This window comes from Haliotis asinina, chromosome 7 (assembly GCF_037392515.1).
Source record: "Haliotis asinina isolate JCU_RB_2024 chromosome 7, JCU_Hal_asi_v2, whole genome shotgun sequence".
Lineage (NCBI taxonomy): Eukaryota > Metazoa > Mollusca > Gastropoda > Lepetellida > Haliotidae > Haliotis > Haliotis asinina.
The window spans coordinates 52,829,805-52,852,464 of NC_090286.1; the positions used below are offsets into that span (position 1 = coordinate 52,829,805).

The 22,660-nt window shown below is 38.6% G+C and overlaps 1 protein-coding gene across 1 annotated transcript in view; it reads right to left on the bottom strand.

Moving 5' to 3' along the window:
* Nucleotides 1–20,880, bottom strand: part of LOC137291809 (multiple PDZ domain protein-like) — a 256,863-nt gene extending 235,983 nt beyond the window's left edge. The window contains exons 1-5 of the mRNA XM_067823344.1: nucleotides 20,810–20,880; nucleotides 16,246–16,298; nucleotides 15,219–15,370; nucleotides 14,422–14,568; nucleotides 13,115–13,335 (exon numbers count right to left, since the gene is read on the bottom strand). Coding sequence (XP_067679445.1) covers nucleotides 13,115–13,335; nucleotides 14,422–14,568; nucleotides 15,219–15,370; nucleotides 16,246–16,261 — 536 coding nt within the window. The 5' untranslated portion in view covers nucleotides 16,262–16,298; nucleotides 20,810–20,880. The remainder of the gene's footprint in view (nucleotides 1–13,114; nucleotides 13,336–14,421; nucleotides 14,569–15,218; nucleotides 15,371–16,245; nucleotides 16,299–20,809) is intronic.
* Nucleotides 20,881–22,660: the final 1,780 nt, after the last annotated feature.

Below are 22,660 nucleotides of genomic sequence, written 5' to 3' on the forward strand. Positions count from 1 at the left end.
TCAGCATATCAGCAAATGAAACAGCCAATCGGAAGCCGTCGTTACCCCGCTATGACTGGGTCCGGTCTTCCGAGGGCTTCGTTTCGGGGGAAGTAAGCCCAAGTACAAAATATTGCACTTTTGAATCGCGATTGTATGCTTATAATTGTGTTTATTTGGGTTTTTTTACAAGCAGCAATGTATATTATATGTCATGAATAAGTGATAAATGTGTTTTAATTATGTTTGATTTTTTGGTTGCATGTGACCTTTAACATGGAGCTTATCATGCTGAAATCTTCATATTATCACCTTGAAAATTATGTGTAGGCCAATCAAATGAGCCCTGTGCCTTCCCTAGAATAAGCTTGGTGTTGAATATGAAGAAAATATGAACAAAATTCTGAAAATGGTTCTTAAGATATCTGGATGACAAGGGTAAAAGGTCACCAAACATGACTGGGACCTGTTATTCATTATGATGAAACTAGGTACCAAATATGAAAAGAATCAAGTGAATGGTTCTTAAGATATTCTACTTCGTATGGATGAATGGCATCTACTACTATATCCCCTGTTTCGTGCTAAAGGTGCAGCAGGGGATAATAAAACTGGTGTAAAACCATACTCACTCACTCAAAATAGAACTGATGATGACGATTTAGAGCTTTACAATAAGCCACCCAAGATAATGTGTATTTCGCACAGAAAATGGAGGTGTGTACCTGGTGGTTGACATAAGGAGCATCACTATAACAATATACTCCCGTCTTTAGGATGCTAAGCCCAAATTTAAGTTGTCAGAAACATCAGCTTCAGGTATATGAAGGTCAAAAATATTATTTAATTTGAAACTGAGGTTCAAAATGATTTTTAAATTCAGGTATGTATTAGCCAGGTATATTAAGAACTTAACAACTTACTAACAACTTAACACAGAATAACAAGTATAACTTATTCATTACATGCGTTATCACTGATACACAAGTCTACTCAAAAGTCTATAGAAACTAAAATGTTTATGATCACATGTAGTTTATATTGTATTTGTCAACTGTATGGTATTCCTTAAGGCCCAAATACTACTGAATAAACATCTGTTCTGTTCTGTTCAAAAGTCCCCAAAACTTACAATATATTAATCATGTTAACATCAGATCAGAATAATTTTATCCAATTTAGGAATTTCTACTGAAATTTGCATCAGACTTGGATAGAATATCAAGATTAAACCTTCACAACCGGCCACTGGCCCACTATGACCACTTTGACTTATCAATGTCCATGACACTTCATCTTACTTTACACATAAATGTCGTTTTCTGATTGGCTATCATTTTCAATGTACCCCACTTACAAGCAAGGTACATTGCAATGTACCCCTCTGGCAACAGCAACTTATTCGGTACTTCGTAGTAGTACATCTTTATCTCAAATAACATTGAATCATGCATGATGCATGGAAATTACTAATGTTTTGTGAATGCATATCAATGGAAGGGAGATATCTCTAAATTTGTTTTTCTTGTGTCTAGTGATGTCTACAAAATGATTTGCCTCACATTCCGCAAAACAAAAAAATGTTCAAATGTAGTCCCTGTGAATAATAAGAAGGGGAATTATACCGTGGCGATTTTATTCAGATAATACCTGTGGGATAAACAGCAAGATGCAAGATTCTAATCGTTTGATTCACACAGGTTGGCTGAAGTGTACGATCCAATACCCATGCTTCAAACATTTCAAAACTAACATTAAGATGTGTGTTTACCGGTATGTTCCTCTTGCCCTTAAGGCTCAGGGAACAACTTCCTCAAGACTACTAAACAACTTATAATATCAGATTATAGAGAATGTTTTTTCACAACAAGGTTTACATAATATTTAGAATATTTTACTTAACTGTACTGGTAAAACATGGTACAATATCTTGTGAAATTGCAATTGTGAAACTTGTATCGACAGCAATACCCTAACCCACATAATCCTTCATCTCTACTCGAAACTGAAGCAATTAGACCATATCGCTCTATACTAGTTCAACATCTCTACAATCTGACAAAAGTAAACAGTGGCATTATAATGGTCTATCCTGTTTCCACTCCCTTAAAGACTGAAATAGGTAGATAGTGGCATCATCTATTTTAGTGCCAGTCTCTACATGGAAGTTTGTAGATACTGACATCTTAAGGGTCTATCCTGTTTCAACACCCTTAAAGACTGAACTAAGTAGATTACGACACCATAACAGTCATTCCTGTTTCAACACCCCTAAAGACTGAACTAAGTAGATTGTGACACCATAACAGTCATTCCTGTTTCAACACCCCTAAAGACTGAACTAAGTAGATTGTGACACAATAACAGTCATTCCTGTTTCAACACCCCTAAAGACTGAACTAAGTAGATTGTGACACAATAACAGTCTATCCTGATTCAACACCCCTAAAGACTGAACTAAGTAGATTGTGACACCATAACAGTCTATCCTGATTCAACACCCCTAAAGACTGAACTAAGTAGATTGTGACACAATAACAGTCTATCCTGATTCAACACCCTTAAAGACTGAACTAAGTAGATTGTGACACAATAACAGTCTATCCTGATTCAACACCCCTAAAGACTGAACTAAGTAGATTGTGACACCATAACATTCTATCCTGATTTAACACCCCTAAAGACTGAGCAAAGTAGACTGCAGACACCATAACAGTCTATCCTGTTTCAACACCCCTAAAGACTGAGCTAAGTAGATTGCGACACCATAACAGTCTATCCTGTTTCAACACCCCTAAAGACTGAGCTAAGTAGATTCTGACACCAAAACATTCTATCCTGATTCAACACCCCTAAAGACTGAACTAAGTAGATTGCGACACCATAACATTCTATCCTGATTCAACACCCCTAAAGACTGAACTAAGTAGATTGCGACACCATAACAGTCTATCCTGATTCAACACCCCTAAAGACTGAACTAAGTAGATTGTGACACCATAACAGTCTATCCTGATTCAACACCCTTAAAGACTGAACTAAGTAGATTGTGACACCATAACAGTCTATCCTGATTCAACACCCCTAAAGACTGAGCTAAGTAGATTGTGACACCATAACAGTCTATCCTGATTCAACACCCCTAAAGACTGAACTAAGTAGATTGCGACACCATAACAGTCTATCCTGATTCAACACCCCTAAAGACTGAACTAAGTAGATTGTGACACCATAACATTCTATCCTGATTCAACACCCTTAAAGACTGAACTAAGTAGATTGCGACACCATAACATTCTATCCTGATTCAACACCCCTAAAGACTGAGCTAAGTAGATTGTGACACCATAACAGTCTATCCTGATTCAACACCCCTAAAGACTAAGCTAAGTAGATTGTGACACCATAACTGTCTATCCTGATTCAACACCCTTAAAGACTGAACTAAGTAGATTGTGACACCATAACAGTCTATCCTGATTCAACACCCCTAAAGACTGAGCTAAGTAGATTGTGACACCATAACAGTCTATCCTGATTCAACACCCCTAAAGACTGAACTAAGTAGATTGCGACACCATAACAGTCTATCCTGATTCAACACCCCTAAAGACTGAACTAAGTAGATTGTGACACCATAACAGTCTATCCTGATTCAACACCCTTAAAGACTGAACTAAGTAGATTGCGACACCATAACATTCTATCCTGATTCAACACCCCTAAAGACTGAACTAAGTAGATTGTGACACCATAACAGTCTATCCTGATTCAACACCCCTAAAGACTGAGCTAAGTAGATTGTGACACCATAACAGTCTATCCTGATTCAACACCCCTAAAGACTGAACTAAGTAGATTGTGACACCATAACAGTCTATCCTGATTCAACACCCCTAAAGACTGAACTAAGTAGATTGTGACACCATAACAGTCTATCCTGATTCAACACCTCTCCATATAGAAGTAAGTAGACCATAACGGTCTATCCTACTTTCACATCCCCAGGGAAAGAAGTAAGTGGACAGTGACATCATTGTCGTCTATCCTCTCAAGACTGAAGTCACCAGACAGAGACACACCAGAACAGCTATTCTACTTCAATACCTCTCCAGCCTGAAGTTGGTTGCCAGTGACAGCATAACCCACTATCCTATTTCAACACCACCCTTGACTGAAGTAGACAGTGACATCAACTCGATTTATTTATATATTTTTTGACGTGTAGAACAGATAGTCCAGTGATTAATGACATGAGCACTGATCCATGTAATTGGGATATGGTAACGTGTCAGCGGGCATGACCTCCAGATCCTGTTTGCCAATCCTAACCATGTTCCATGTGTGAAGTATGTGGACAGTTAAACCATAAGGGTCTGTTCAACTTCAACATCCCTTAGACGAAAGTAAGAGTCTTCTGCTTGAGGATTCACAAAAAGTCAAAATGGAAAACATCAAAACTGAAAATTTCATTAAGAACAAGATCCCAGGTGTACAGCCTGTCATGGGCGCAAAGTCAATATCTTCACAGTCAATTAAATTCAGGACATTAGTAGATTTTGACATCACAACGACAGCAGCTTGGTCTAAAACATCCAGCACAAAGCAACAGTACCACCTTTCTGAGACAAAGACACTCACATAGGTCTCCTCAAATCTAATATATATTGATTACATCAAAGTTGTAAAAACTGCCTTGACACCAATTCGCTGAAATTGAATTTCAACAATGAAGTTTGAGGTCTTCAGATTCATCGACCTTGCCATTCTCCTTTCAGTCTCCTAATTGTGACAAAAACTCTTCATCTGCCCAGCAGGAGATAGTTACAATGTCAAGACTTTTGAAAATGTGAGCAAAATGTGATCAGAACTGAATTCCGTACTTTTAAGTCATCTAACTACTAACTTCTCTCATGGGGCCAACCATCCTGAGATTGTTCTTCCAACAGTACCAGGCTGTACAAAAAAGCACAACTACAAAATATGGGTGGACTGTAGGTTACGAAATATGGGTGAGTTGTGGGTACGAAACATGGATGGGTTGTAGGTACAAAATGTGGGTGAGTTGTAGGTACAAAATGTGGGTAGGTTGTGGGTACTAAATATGGATGGGTTGTAAGTGCAAAATATGGGTGGGTTGTAGGTATAAAACATGGATGGGTTGTAGGCGGAAAATGTGGGTGAGTTGTAGGTATAAAACATGGATGGGTTGTAGGTATAAAACATGGATGGGTTGTAGGTGCAAAATGTGGGTGAGCTGTAGTTACAAAATGTGGTTAGGTTGACGGTACAAAATATGGGTGGGTTGTGGGTATGAAATATGGGTGGTTTGCAGGTACGAAATTTGGGTGGGTAGTAGGTACAAAATACGGGTAGGCTGTACGTACAAAATGTGGGTGAGTTGTAGGTACAATGTGTGGGTGAGCTGAGGGTACGAAATATGAGTGGGTTCTGGGAATGAAATATGGGTGGCCTGTAGGTACAAAATATGGGTGGGTTGTAGGTACAAAATATGGGTGTTGTGGGTCCGAAATGTGGGTGAGTTGAGGATACTAAATATGGTACGGTAAAGAATATGGGTGGATTATAGTTATGAAATGTTTGAGTTGTAGGTATGAAATATGGGTGGGCTGTAGGTATGAAATATGGGTGGGCTGAAGGTATGAAACATGGGTGGGCTGAAGGTATGAAATATGCATGGGCTTGAGGTATGAAACATGGGTGTGCTGGAGGTATGAAATATAGGTGGGCTGTAGGCATGAAATATGGGTGGGGTGTAGGTATGAAATATGGGTGGGGTGCACATACTGAGGATGGGAGAGAAACTGCTTGAGTGAATGAGTTTTCAAAGAGAAAAACAAGACATTCCCTGATGGACCTGAAGCAGACATCTTGCATACAGCTAGGGGTTTTTACTTCAAGGCATATATTACAGCACAAGAAATGAATTCAGTTGTCAAAGAACAGGGCATATGTGCAACACTTAAACTAAACTGTGTCATTTCCTGCAGCATACAATCAAATTTAAATCCAAGACTGACATGCCCCAAAGATTTGTTCCCACTGGATTTAACTTGAAGAGGCACTAACTGAAGACCTTTGAAAGCTTTTGTAGTTGAACGACATCCATGGTAAACATTTCTGCAGTGGCAAGGTTTCAATGCATTTCAGATGCAAAAAATTAATTCTGGAACACAAGCTGTTTTTCATATGCCCTTCATTCCAGTTACGTCACTGAGTGAGTGAGTGAGTGAGTGAGTGAGTGAGTGAGTGAGTGAGTGAGTGAGTGAGTGAGTGAGTGAGTGAATTAGGGACAGAGGGAGTCTGTGGGCGGGTGGGTTTCTTGGGTTAGTGAGTGGGTTAGTGAGTGAATAGGTAGTTGAGTAAGAGTGTGGGAGGGAGGGAGAAAAGGTTGACTCACACAAATCCAAATGCTGAATACTGCATTAATCCATACAGAACAATCATGTCCGATCTAATGATCAACATTTGGGGGTCAGAATCAGCACAATATTAAAAGGCTTACTTTATTTTGAAAAATGCACACTTAGTCTTTAATGATGCACATTTAAATCATGACTAATGTCCACTTAATTGTGAACGCTGCACACTTAACTCAAGAATAATGTCCACTTAATCTTGAATGATACACACTTAACCTTTAATGCTGCACACTTAAATCATGAATAATCTCCACTTAATCTTGAATGATACATACTTAACCTTGAATGATGCTCCTAGACATTTCTAATTTGGAAAAGCATTCAGTGTCAAATTTGGGGCAAGAGGAACACTCAAATAGATTCCTTAAAAGCATAGTTGCAGTAAATGTCAAGACTCTCCAAGATTACATACCAGTTTGTACCTACAACATTGCATACCAGCATCTTGGAAGATTAGCCTTTTCATCCAGACATAATGTTACAGAGCTGAAGACAAAGTCGACCATGCAGATGGAATACATACAGTAACAGGCTGATATTACATGCATACGCTCAGACACAACAACTGAAACTTGATAAAGAGTGGCACTGAGACTACATAGAGAAAGATGTTCTTCCAGTAAACAATCTCCTCAAATAACTTTTTGGATGATGCCTTGGGGAGCATGGCCATCCTTGCCAAACGGCAAGGCAATACATTATCCTGGAACATCTTCTAAAAAACAATCTCCAGCTGGTGTTGGCAAACGGAAACAATGTTGTCATTTCTTTCAAACCTATTTCTCTGAAAGGACTCATGGGATGAGTCTTAGTTTAACAAGACATTTACATTCACTCAGCAAGATACCTGATCAGGAGGAATGGACACCAGACACAGAATCCTTGCTAAACTACTATTATACATCACATCATTATCATGGGAAATGCAAGACAGATATTTATAAGACAAGTGCCAAAATATACTCAAAGGAATCTCAGTACACAAAGTTTTAATTTGTTGCTCTCAACTCCACAGTTTCAAAGAGTTCCAGGCAGTAAAAGTATCCATGTTTATGACGGTGCAAAACAAATGGTTTCTTGTATGTCATGAGGTTATTGATCACCAGTTTGGATTTCAGAAACATCAGCTCAACAATTCTGTGTTTCAACCAGAAACTGAAGAAAAAGACCTTTGACATAATTTATCGACAGGTATAGGCTGATACAGCTGGGGATAGTTACATAAACCAACACAGTTGCCTGAAGCAGTATAAATGTTTGTTCTTTACAAAAGAAGAGGCTAGTAATAACAACAGCATCAATTTTGTTTCTTGAAGTGGGAAGGGACTGGTATTATCAAGAACCTTCATATTGTTCCATGAAAAACATACTTGTATTATCAACAGCCTATTTTTTAAAAGTTTAAAGGCAGTGACTGTTTCCAAAGACAATAATAAATTATTTTATCAAGATTTACAAAAAGATATTCATTGACATACTCTTCAAGGCTGACTAATACTGACCAATTAAAAATGAAGTATAAATAAATATAAAAATACGGTGAAGTTCTACTACTCTGGCCAATTAAAAAGTGAGTGACACCACAAATACTGAATTGTAAAGTTCTACTACTCACATAAACAATAACCCAGTTGCCTAAACAAACAGATCCAGAAATGATGAGAAACACACATCCAAAACCATCTCATATGTCGTACCGTTTTTTCATTGCACTTAAAACCTGGGTTCAATTCCCCACATGGGTGCAAACCCATTTTGGCTCCCCACTGTGATATTGCTGTGATGCAAAACTAAACTAACTCTCTCACTCTTAATTGCCTTAAAACCATTCAGAAATTGCATAACTCAGAAGATTTCCTAAAACCACTTTATTTGTCCTAAAACCATTTAGCACCTGTACAACATTGTGATTAATCCTAAAGCCTCTTTATTTGTCCTAAAACCATTCAGCACTTGTAAAACTATTAAGTGAGGTTTCACAAAACCACTTTATTTGTCCAAAATTCATTCAGCACTTAAATAACTATTTAGTGAGTATTCTTAACACCACTGTCTCTCTCCTCGAACCATCCAGCACTGGTACAAGACAGAGTGAGCATTCCCATAGCCACATTATTTTCCCTAAAACCATTCAGCACATACACAAGACACAATGCTTTCCTAAAACCACTGTATCTCTCATAAAACCATTAAGCACTAGTACAAGACACCTCTCCTAAAACCATTAAGCACTAGTACAAGACACCTCTCCTAAAACCATTAAGCACTAGTACAAGACACAGTGAGTTTTTGTGAAACCACTTTTCCTGTCCCAAACCATCCAGCACGTGTACAAGATACAGTGAGCATTGCTAAAGCCACTTTATCTGTCCTAAAACCATTGAGCATGTGTACAAGATACAATGAGTTCTGCTAAAACCTTGCTATTTGATTACTGATATCACCAAACCAAGGACCACTTAATGTTGCTGATTCTAAACAGCTAATTTGTGTGTTTTTCCAAGTGCAAGATTCACAAACCACTGCATCATTCTGGTTTGATATGTGTAATACATTAGTAACCATACCTAAGTTCAGAGTTTTAAAGGGCTTAACGATGAAAAACAACACCTCATAAAGTTGCTTACATGTTTTGGGTATGACATGCATAAATCTACCTAACTCCTCTGGGGTATCACAGAACAGTTTCTTTCAAAGCAGATAATATATATTCAGGCAGACAACTTGCTTGATAGAAATACCTTGTGGTATATGTTTTGGGCTGGAAGGTAATTCATGACTAAAGATGTTGAAGAGGGGTGAAAAGAAATACCAAAGAATCATGTCACAGAGCTTTATGGACTAAACATGCCCAATGGCTTCACCAGTGCAAAGCGCTGTGCATTATGTTCGGGCTTTGTGTAGATGTGTCAACATAACACAGTACATGTTTAATGGCCAAGTTCATGTTTCATGGTAATTAAAAGTGTTTGTCTGATGCTGAGTGACAAATTCTGAGCTTCACATAGAAAGACATGAAGTATAGATTAAAATGATGTATTCCTTAGCTCAGTCTCCTTCACACTGTACTGGGGTTAAGTATCAAGGTGCTGCATCATGTTACAGTGTGCAGATACTGCATCATGTTACAGTGTGCAGATACTGCATCATGTTACAGTGTGCAGATACTGCGTCATGTTACAGTGTGCAGATACTGCGTCATGTTACAGTGTGCAGATACTGCATCATGTTACAGTGTGCAGATACTGCGTCATGTTACAGTGTGCAGATACTGCATCATGTCAGAGCAACAAGTTACTGCACCGTGTTATACCATGGAGTTTACAGCAACAAGGTGCTGTAATGTGTTATAGCGCTTTGAGAGTGTTTGAGCATCAAGGTACTGCATTGTGTTACACTTACAGTATGCAAGTTACAGCATAAAGGTGCTGCAACATGTTACAGGATGTACGTTACAGCATAAAGCTGCTACATCATGTTACAGTATGCACATTACAGCATAAAGGAGCTGCAACATGTTACTCTATGCAGGTTACAGGATAAAGGTGCTGGAACATGTTTACAGTATCAAGGTGCTGCATCACGTTACAATATGTAGGTTACAGCATAAAGGTGCTGCCTCACGTTACAGAATGCACGTTACACCATGAACGTGATGCTTCATGTTACAGTGTGCAGGTGCAACAGCTGGTTGCAGTACCAAGGTGCTGCATTATGTTACAGTATACAGGTGCAATAGCAGGTTACAGCATAAAGGTATAGATTACAATAAACAGATACAGCATCAGGTTACATTATCAAGGAGCTGCTTCAAGTTAAGTCCGGGTAAAGTATCAAGGTGTTGCATCAAGCTATGTCAGGGTACAGTATCAAGCTGCTGCATCAAGGCATGTCAGTGTACAGTCTCCAGGTGTTGCATCAAGCTATGTCTGGGTACAGTATCAAGGAGCTGCATCAAGCTATGTCAGGGTACAGTATCAAGGAACTGAATCTAGCTATGTCAGGGTACAGTATCAAGGTGTTGCATCAAGTTATGTCACTATACATTATCAAGGTCATGAAGTTATGCCATGGTACAGTATCAAGATGTTGCATCAAGCTATGTCAGGGTACAGTATCAAGGTGTTGCATCAAGCTATGTCAAGGTACAGTATCAAGCTGCTACATCAAGGCATGTCATTGTACAGTATCAAGGTGTTGCATCAAGCAGTCATTTACGTACAGTATCAAGGTGTTGCATCAAGCAGTCATTGTACAGTATCAAGGTGCTGCATCAAGCAGTCATTGTACAGTATCAAAGTACTTTATCATGGCCATGCAAAAACACCTATCTCATCTGACAAGGTGCATTAGTTAGGTCTATCACCTTATGTAATATGTGTTACAGATCAAAGGTTACAGATGTCTGACTAAAACATGTGAACTCAAACCACTTACAAAAAACATCTGACATTAAACTTTCATGAGTAGAAACATAAAAGGAATTGTTCTTCCCACAGCCTATAATCAAGATTTCCCTTTCAATCTTGACTAGAAGTAATATAACCACATTGTGTTGTCAAGGAAAGACAGCCTTATGCACTTTATCTTTTAGAGCTCTGCAATTTGATTTTTTAAACTAAATATATATGTGAACCCATACAAATTAATTCAACATGACAATAAAATGTCCTGATCTGAATAGAATGCCAGCTTGATGCTCTAAAAGTCTATTAGTACTTCCAAAAGGCATTTGATGACAGTGGCCAAGAGAGGATCTCGATGATGAAACATTATTTAGCTTTGTCATACATTAGGCTGACCATCACGCTTGTAGTTCAACACTGAAAATCCTTACAGATAATGTACATAGGTTCCACACTCAAATAAAATGTCTTCAACGGGTCTACAACACAAACTAAGTGATGAGAGGCAAGACACAGCTTAACATCATCTTCAAAACTATTGCAATTTTATGGCAATATGAAAGCGTGTGTTTCCGCATGTGAATGAGTGTGTGTGAATCACAATACCAGTCATGGGGTTGTCTGGTCCACACTGGAGAAATTCATACTGGTGTACGTCTGAAGAGTTTAAAGTTAACTGCCTCAAAATTATCCAACTTGTGCATCTAGTCATCTCTTTTGATAATAGAACATGTTTCTTTCCAATTGTAAATGCAGAGTTTTTATATACTTGACTTGGCTAAAAAAACAAACTGTATCACCACAAAATGCTAAATGCCTAGAAATCATCCTGAAAGCTCGCTGAAGGAAAGTGTGGCAATCAGACATGGCCCCAAACACCACAGCCGCATTGTGTCGAATCTAAATACACATCTCCAGCACGCAACACAAAACATTTCAATCAATCGAAATAAGTTGTACAGAAAACAGCACATCACATCCTCCGCAGAAACTAGCTCCAACCGATCAATACCCTCCTGTATGTTCAAGGCACATATTACCAAGGCAAGCATGGTTATCTCCCTTTGTGAATCCCTCTGAACCATTTGACTGAGATGATTGATTCTAACATGCAAGAACTCATTTCGGACCATAATGGATTTGAAACATTTGACAGTATCAATTTCAGTTTGGAGTACACTGCAATTCCCGACTAAAAACAGTTTTGGTATGAAATTTCAAATCCCAGAAACACAGTCAGATTTGAAAGGTTACAATAAATTAACAGTTAAAGCCTCATTAATTTTTGTGAATAAGGAGAGAGCATGTCTATTTTACGATTCAATGTTTTTCCCCAGAATGCCATGTTATTCCTCTATATGTCATCTTGCATCTTGAAGAAAGAGGTTAATTATGCAGACATGCAATAGAAGAAATACAGTGATGGTATTGACATTATTGATGCCAGTCGATACATCACAGTAAATTCCAAATAATCTACTAAATTCAGAAAGATCTCCATTTCGAAATGACTCTGGAAGAAACTTAGTTCATTGCTGTCCAAAATCTCAATAAATCTCTCCACATTTAAACTGTATATATGCTTATTTGTCATCTAAGGTTATGCCTTAAGCCTCAATCAACATGAAATTAAAAATATGTTGATAAAAAGGTAGCTCTCTGATATGTAATGGCAAAGTCAGCACCAAGGTCAAACATGGTCCAATTGTGACCGCACTCAATGGTCAGTAATTGTTTGGATCAGCCTGTGACAAACTGGTTACTGAAACAATTCACAGGAACAAGGATGAAGGAATGGGGTTTGTTTGCTACTGACACGGCAACAGAGAGAACTATCTTGTTGATGAAGTCGTCTGCTTCATGGAAAGCTCGCAGTCAAAGTCACTAAACTAAGAGACTGAAAGTTGGCTGGACCAGCATGACAAGATGTGAATAAAACTAAAATATTCTCCTGTGATTGAAGGGTGACCTACAGTAAAGATCCAAAGGTCCTTGTGTTCTGCCACTGTACTTCTCATACATCACAGATGATTATGGCTGAAAATGATCTACACCAAAGAAGGGTATACAAGAGTTCAGATACAAATATCACTGCTAATTCAGGTGTCCCCTATGGTTAAGCCAGACACAAACAGACATTATGATAATGTAAAATAGCATCACAAATCAACCTGTGACATGGTGGAGATACTGGGTTAGGATACATTAAGCATGAAGTACAATCAGTTCTCAGATGAAACTTTTCAAAACATGCTGCTCCAGCCAATAAAATACATGTCCACTTACTTTGCAGCAATGCCCCCAGGGTTGATGTCCTGGACGTAGATGCCGAGCTCTCCCTGCTCTTCCCTCTTCAGTCCCACCACACTGAACCCAAGGGAGCTGTTCTCTGGCTTAAACAGCTTGATAGTCTCCACCTCACGACCTGTTGCAGCCTTATCGATGGCTCGCTGAAACTCTATGTTGTAGCTGTACGTGGAAATAGCACTTCCAGGACCAGTGTATACCTGGGAACAATAGAAAATCAGTATGTAGGGAACAACAGTGAACACTTAGGCAATAACACTTGGGGTCCACTGTACAGTTGGGGAATAGCAGTGATCGCTGTACAACTGGAAAATAACAGGGACCAACACACACCAGAAGAACAACAGTGGACCAATATTAACAGTGTTTCAGTACACACCTGAGAAATACCAGGATCACTATACACCTGGAAAATAACAGTAGACACAATCTAACTGGAGAATAACAGGGTTTCAGTAAACATCTGTGGAATAACAGGGTTTCAGCATACACCTGTAGAATAATGGAGTTTTGGCTTTGTCCAGATAAAACCAAGCGGTATGAGTTTGTTACCACGGTCATATACCCTCACCAAACTAAGGGAGGTAAGTTCTACATTCCTAACCCACATGTAAGTACAATAGATGATCGCTTCTGTCAAGAATTTTACTGTGTTATTGTGTTACCCTGGGCCAGGTAAGTCAGAACAACCATCCAAAATATTTTCATGAGTGAGTGAGAGGGGTTTAATGATTCCAATACATCATATCACAGTCAGCTGAATGCCGAAGGACAGGTGAGGTGATGCATTTCTCAGATGTTTGACGCTTTCATGAAAATCATCAGCACATATATGGCACAGACAAATTGAGAAACAAAATCAAGGTTCATCATGATTTGAATTCACAATCACAGGATTCTGGGATGCTAAAGGGCTGCAACTCTCTATGGAAAGTTGATGAATAGGCCTCTATCTGGATACAATGACACATTATCTGCCCAGTGCATCTCTGCAATGGTTGGACAGCTTACCACTGACTAGAAGTTGTGCCAGAAGACATTTTATTTTGTTGCTGTGTAGATATTACGCTTCCATAAGGAGCCTTCAAGTCTGGACCATGAAATACACTGAATGATATCAGAATCTTTGACCTACGCAGCATGGATACGATGGCATGCATCTGCTAAGCCAATTTATCTTGCTAATCAAGGATGTTAGTCACCTTACAACAAACACGAGTTGAGACAAATACTAAAAAAGATCTTCACAAGGGTAGTGGAGTGTGAAATAAAGAATGGTATCTGACCTGCCGGAGGTTAAGAGTTCCACTCTCGCTGAGTTCCTGACTTGGGTAGCCATTCTCCTCCCCAGTGGGCAGCACCAGCTCCCCAGACGGCCCAAACATAAAGTTATCCTCTGTCAGTGGGTGGATCTCAGACACCTGTTTCAGTTCCTGAAACACAAATATCATCAGACGAATGAAGCCTAACCTTTACTTACCACAGAAACCCTGTCTGATCAATCAGATAACAGCCTTTTCAGTCTCGTAACTCATTAGGACATTTGGCACTCAAAATGATTGTCTTTATAACAATGCAAGACAAGAATAAGTTTCAGTAGTCAGCTGTAACAATGTCAGTTATCACTAAATGGCAAATTAGTGTGAAAATAATAAAAATGATGTGATGTAATTACATCAATTTCACATCAACGAGTAAATAATACAATGTGTAATGATCAGGATTAATGTACACCAACTAACTGATTCAAGAATGATCAGCTCAGAAAATTCTAAATGCAATCAGCACTCACTGTACAGTTTCAGATATGAAAGGCTTCATTCCTATGCCCTAGGAGACATCATGGTTATTCATTAACAGCAACATCTTAATCAGTCTTATAGCATGTAATATGTTTAAGATGTAAGATGACCTGTTATTTGAGGCATCTGATAGATCCCATGAAACTACAGCGCCATCCTGTACCACAGACACTGAAACTGTTTGCACTACAGGCCAAGCAGGCAGGAATTCCCAAATGTGCAGTCTGTACACCTTGTCAAATGAAGGAAATAGTTGATAACTGACATTCCAATACACACACCTGCAGAGAGTCTTGTAGGGTGAGGAGCTGCTTGAAGAGGGGCGTGTCCAGCATCACCATGATGGAAGCCAAGTCCTGGTCTTGAGAGTGATCTCCCTTTTCCCACAACCTGGCCTGCAGGCGATCCAGACAATCAACAGCATGTTCACTGTCTATAAACACAGAGAGGCATAAGTTCATGATTACATTTCAACAGCAAATTCACTGACATTCTTTTATCTCCCATTGGGACAATAAATAAAACAGGACAACTGAAGTTTGGGGAGAAAATACATTTAATTAAATTTAATGGTTACGGCTACTTTCACACACTATGTCACACTTCAGGTCGGTGATAGCAAAGATTCTATTAACACACACAGTTCATGAAGTAGGAATACAATGCTGCACATGGTCAATATAACCAAGGTCCTGAGCAAGCTAGGAAATATATATGACTAGTAATAGTAAAAAGTTGGATGCTTTTCTCAAGGGTTATACCGTCTGATGTATGCCAATTTGTAACCGCGTCACCCGGGATGGTCACATCAGAATGTATTACCAAAAGGAGAAACATACAACATATTTATGCTACCACCATTATAAATGGCAAAACATAATTTTATTTTAAAGACTGATAACATAGCTACTGATGTTATGCCTCTTGACTGGATTCTTGACATCAATGAAACATACTCTGACAAGGTTAAAACTGCTACAAAAATGATTAATGATGTTTGCGCTGTGTGCGAGCACTAAAATGTATAAAATAGTTTCCATAAAGCAGTAAAAGGCTGGAAAATAAACGCGTATATAAAGAAATCTAAAACAGCTATTCAAACAGTTTCCAAACTCTGTGCTCTGGATGCGTCACATTACGACATCATACAACTGTTAGAGATACAGCTTCTCAACAGAGAGTTTGGTGATTACCATGAAAGTTGGTAATTATTTTTCCAGCTGTCACCCTCATGGGAGGGGTGACACAGAAACTAGTTAAAGTCTTTATCTTTTTCTTTAAAGAGAGACTCCATTATCAATCACGTACCTGCTACAAGAGACATGGCTGATTCTTGTATCAATGGAACATTACACAGTATCCTGCAACATAAAATACAAGACTGAAGCATTTACTAAAACTAGTAAAAACCAAAGCAATAACATTAAACACTAACACAAAGCCCATTCATAATATGCCATTCTAATCACCAACTGAATGTTCATGGCACTGTATTATCATTATTTCAGGTTCATATCCTTTATTGAAAAAAGTAGGTGCTTTGGGTGTTAACGTTTTAAATGCGTCGTGTTTTTAATCACACTCTTCATGAACTATACATTTAGTTACATGGCCTGCATCTGTTTAATAAGTCAGTGTTAGCCATTAAGCACTGATAACTTGCATTTTAGACAGTACTAAAACATATAATGTGACGAGTCTGCTTGGTAAAATGAGAGTTGGCACCATGATTTAACCTTTTAATGACATACTAGGTCACTACACATGTAATATATCTGTTTACTGTCATTGTTCAGCTGTTCAGTGAAATATACATACACATCAAAATGTTTTGAGGCGTTTTACTAATATCTCAACGCAATAAAGACTTTTGAAGACTTGCTGCTTGCGGACTTTTAAGTTAAATATTAACCATGTTAACACAAAATGCTTACATTAAACCAGGTGATTAGATCTACACTTCGCTGTCCATACATACAGCTTATGATGTCATTATTTCTGACGTCATAGTTTGTTTGCTATTTGTTTCATCATCAAACATCTTCAAATAGTTTAACAGACCTAGTGTTTGAAGTAGAATTAAAGATTTTGGTGTTCCTACGGACAAAACTTTCACTGCAAATTAAGGCACTTCTTGACACGAAGGGTACTCATGTCTTCACATATTTATGGTCACTGTAATGAAAACATTTTACAGATGCATTTTCACAATTTAAACTTAACAATTTGGTCTCTTGATTTGCTTTTTTCAGGATTTTCACCCAACAAAGTAGACCTGGACAAGGTTGTACAGGAAGTGTCCTACTCGGCATGTAACTACCTGAGACATTAGACTCTATATTCTGACAGATTGAGTAGTGGCATAGTGACCATAGAATGATATGTATATCAATTGTTCTAGCTATTCATTTGGTAACAGTTTCACATCAGGATCATGACCATGTCAGAGTATGGTTGACTGTTTTCTGAACAGTAATTCCTTTAGAGTGTGCAGTTTGCTCATATTTTGCCTATGTCAGCATGATCAATGGACCCGGCAGAGGAATTTGTGAATCCCTTATCATGCAGCTTTAAACGTTCTGGCTATTCAGAGTGTGCAGGATATCCTACAACAGCTTCCACAGCTATGTCGCAGTGCTGGTAATATTCATGTATTACTTAGATGATATAAACAAGGTGCCATAATTTTTCTTCATTGTTACCATCAATTGAAGGTTTGAGGATATTGATGCATTCAATAACGTGAGTATACAATGCTGAAACATTAAATATATGTGTAGGTATATCGCACATGGAAGTTCAGCAGTTAACACTGGTCATTCTAAATCAAATAGTGGGAACACAGGACACCATTCTTTTGAGAATTTATCGAAAAATTGTTTCTTGTGCCATAATTAACTGTGCAGACAGTTGTGTCCTTTGGTATGAAACATATTATAATGGTTTGGAACACCTGTTCGCCCCAGATTTGTTTCAAAGCTTGAACACAGAATACCTGTGCTAGTTGCTTCCACGATAGTGACAAGAATCAAAGACTAGGGTTTAAAGGTAAAGTCAAAATATGATACACATCAAGATCGTAGGTCACAAGATGTCACTTGTGGAGATATGCATGTACATGTATTACCTTCTCGAAATGTCTTCACAAAAATATTTCAGAGCAGCTTCACATGGAAAAGCTTGCTGTATAATCATTTAATAGCTGCAAGTTCTAGTTTATTGACAATCCTGGGAGGTCAGAAAAAGAGACTAACCAAGAATTTGGAGCATGAGGGTTGTTTGTTCTGCCAGACCAATGGCAAGAAACCCCAACTGGACCAATTGGGTCGTGCTAATCACCTAACACCTTGTTGAAATTTGTTCTTTATGCCAGTTATTTGTCACGCATGAAACTTGACATGGCAGTTGATAATTCAGGGATAGGTTTCAGTCATCAGTGTTGATTTAATGATTGGTTCAGCAGCCTAAGAAAAGCAGTAACATCTGTGACAATGCTGCACTATGAACTGTGTTACAATAGATTCCCTCTGACTGATTTTAATTTGAGATGGACATTACCATGAAAACACCAGCACCTTGAGCATGCACTAGTGAATATGTGCGCTATATAAATATCCTATATATATCCATTAGCATGCTGTTGTGAGAATCATATGTTCCCTGACTTATTAGATTGTGATGTTAACTGACTGATACAGACTTTGCCCAGATTGTTATTCACGTATTTGTAACAAGATGTTTAGTTACCTTTGGTGTGAAAATGACGTTGCTGCAACCACTGATGTATTACACAGAATTTTTGTGAATCTAGAATGACGTATACAGCATAACAGCCAGAATCATTCACAAAAAACGTCATAACCATTGGTGCATTAGGGGATAAATCAATAATTGTTTTTAAAATTAGAGGTAATACTCGTACAACAAAATTATACTAGCTCTAAATCTACCTTAAAGCAAAATGTATATATGTAAACGGAAAATCAGTACAGCTTGATTACATACCTCTAAATGACCGTGATTAACCAATCACAATGCTGTTATTACATAAGACATTAGAAAATGTTCAATATACCCATGTTCAACTTAGCTGAAATATGTACTTTATCAGTTAACGGTGTACTACACTGCAGTCAGCAATATTCCGCAGTAACTGGGGCTGCAAAAATGAAGACTGTACCAGAAAAACCTGGGGCTGATAGCATGAAAACTTTCTATGTTATTGGGGTACAATGACATATAAACTGTCTAACCACTTGCCTATCTATCTCCAATACAACAGATAATCTTACTCCTACCAGTCTCACAAGACGCCATTAAAAAAATTAACTGTTTCTCCACAAACAGTTAATAATTAGTCTTATTCCACAAATATTATTTTACTGACAATAATTTCATCTGCCTCTCTCTCCTTTTGATGTAAATGTGGGTCACATAAACCTTATATTGGGAAGTATATATATGACACTGTGTCCCACTTCACCAAGCTCCAAATGGGTACCTTGTGAGGATAAGGCTGTGTGATAATTTGCTGCGCCTAACAGGCAACATTAGTTGAATACTCCCCAGGGAGTAGAGTTGGCTAAAAGAATTTCAGAAAAAAAAGACATCCATCGATTAAGGGAATGCTCAGGCACCTTAAGCATGTACTAACTGCACGGATATGCGTGATTAATACATAGCCTATCATCATCAATATGTGTGATTTGTATGCTGTATATTAGCTGAAATTAAGCGAACGAGCGAGTTTAGTTTTATGTCACACTTAGCAATATTCCAGCTATATGGCAACGGTCTGTAAATATTCGAGTCTGGACCAGACAGTCCAGTGAACAACATGAGCATCGGTCTGCGCAATTGGGTACTGAGGACATGTGTCTACCAAATCAGCTAGTCCGACCACCCAATCCCGTTAGTCGCTTCTTACGACAAGCATAGTCACCTTTTATGGCAAGCATGGGTTGCTGAAGGCCTATTCTACCCCGGGACCTTCACGGGTTCTGAAATTAAGCAATTTTGATGGAAGTGTATTGCTCATATTGACAGGTATGCATTCAAAGTACACGTACAAAAGCTCTGTCAGATAACTGCCGTCTTTGAAAAAACTTCCATTACTAGTATTATCCATCAGTGACTGCTTTATATCTAACCATTTCAACATTCCCACCTACACAACACTTTCATCAACTGAATATTTCAACCTCTTCATTGTTTCCAAGGTGTCCCTTTCCCTTGGGTGTGAGTAAATATCAGACAAACTGAATCGTCCACACTCGCTCTTCAATGCATTGGAATTACTATGCAATTCAAACGGAGTCGTTCTCAAATGCAGCTCACATGGACCTCGTGGTACGTCTCGTGCGAATAATAATAAAATTAAGAAATTAGCAATCTGTGTGCTTTATCGTCTACTCGGTTTTTCTCATAGCTGTCCAAAAGCCCCCCTTTTTTTACAAACTCCACTGTCATTCCTGTTGTTTACCGGCACAATCTACCTGAGCGCACTGGCAGGAAGGATGTAACAGGTAGGACAACCTGTTTGATGCTTGTTTCAGCATTTTCTCTGACACCCAATTACTACAGCTATACAAAAACGTTACTTCGCCATCACATGAAGCAGGAGAATATCAGAAAGCTGCTGATTCGGTGACAACATTCACCGATAGCAAGGAATGTGCACAAAAAAATAAATTTTCAACTTCAAAGGAAGAAGGCCGAAGGTGTGTCAATTTCATCCGTGCATAGAGGACACCTGTCACTAATCCCAGCTACATATCTAAAACCTTTAAAATTTAAATTCACTCCCATGGAAATAACATTTACTGGGTATTGTTCTCGTTTTAAGGACGAGCAAAATACTTGGCAAACTTACGAAAATCTGGAGGACAAAACTTTTACTATTACGCGCACTCGATGTTTATCTCGGACGTAATACACAGCGCATGCGCGCCCTAGAGGAAGTAAATACACATTCCTTTGTTATAGTATTTTCCTTTGGCTACTCCAAATAGTAAAATCAACGACAGTCTGTCGGCTAAATCCGCGAAGAAACTTTCTGAAAATAGTCAGTTCCTGCATTCATAAGGAGTAGCAAATTCTACAAGTCGAGAGAATGCCGAACGAGTAGGAACATTCACAACTGAAATGAGAAAATACAACATGTTTTGGTCATTATTTGTTAGGAAACAGAACCATAGAAATGGCGTAAGAATATGGCGTCCTGTAGTAGGCTGTACAGGCTACGGAGAATCCACGTGGTCTGTCGTAATGTCGCAGACGGATCTTTAATGTATTCTTTTTAATGTTGTTGACGCATTGTGTGGATAAATACACTATGTCCCCAGTAACCTAACTGTAGCCAGCGCAGGTCGCGCGAGGCGATGTGGATTAGGTGACCAGGTTCTGTCACCTGGTTGATTGCATGTCACATGGCGTCATGGGACGTCATTGGATTTTCTTGTGGAGACTAGCTAGATTGTTTATTCTTTGTCATATTCTGCTTAAAATAAACGGATACATACACAGCCTATTGTTTAAACTTCCATAACATCATATATAATACATTGTTAACAAGGTGCAAAATTTTAATGTCATGGGCTGGTTTAAAGTCACTGAGCAATACACATTGTAGCCTTCCTCTACTTACTTTCCCCGCATACAGTTTTTCTGTTTCTCAATGAATCGTGTGAGGCCGAAGTCCACGGAAATTTGTAAATATATACACATACGTTTTAAATGACCCACGGTTGGCTTGTAAGGATAAACCGGTAAAAATATGTTTGTTTGTTTTGTTGTTTTTTTTACACAGATACGAAGTCACGAACAAAGGCACAACAGACTCAGCATGTTAACATGTTAATGCTACCCCATGTCATTTATTATGTGATAATAATCTTTAAACTGAAAGTGGTGTCGAATTCGGACGACATATTTGGTATTTCTATAACTGACATAAAACAGCGTTATCTTCAGGAACAGATAATATTGATGATTCTAGGATGCTTCGGCGAAAGATCAAAGGCGCCGACAATACTTTATCAGACGATAATGTGCACTTTTTGCATTACGTCCCAATGTGTTGACGTCAACGCGCCATTCCAGTCTGCCCCCTCGTTATCGAACGTTTTTGCATTACGTCACAATGTTACCGACGTCACGATGGATGTCAGCAGCCATCGGCTCGTACAGCCTTCCACAGTAAAGTGCTTCGTCACATCCCGTTTCTAGGTTTGCAGTTGCACCACACAGCCAACATCACTGTGCAAACATTACGTTTATATATTCCGACGGATAAAATGTCTCATAGTTCGACTCAAAATCTTACAGAGGCACGGTAATGTTGGCAATGTTTACACTCCCACAATGCGATCGTGGAATGTCACATGACTTGTCAGCTTCCTCTGAATGTGCTGAGCTAAACGTTCGTTGGTAGTAGAAATGAGGCGGCCATATTGTCTTGTATGGTTTAAGAGAATCACGGATGTAATCAAAATGATCTAGAGAAGATGTTTAACCCGAACATAAACCATCACCAAACTGTTCATCATTTGTTTTTCTAGTAACCTTTGTCTTAACGTAAGGGGGGGGGGGGGGGGGGGGGGGTGACACGTCAAAAGAACAGCGCGTCAGTTGGCCCTGTGCGAGGATTCTTAATTTAGGTCACAGACAACGTCGTTTGTTTTCTGCCATAGATTAATCGAAATTAGGCTTAGAAGTTATTGAA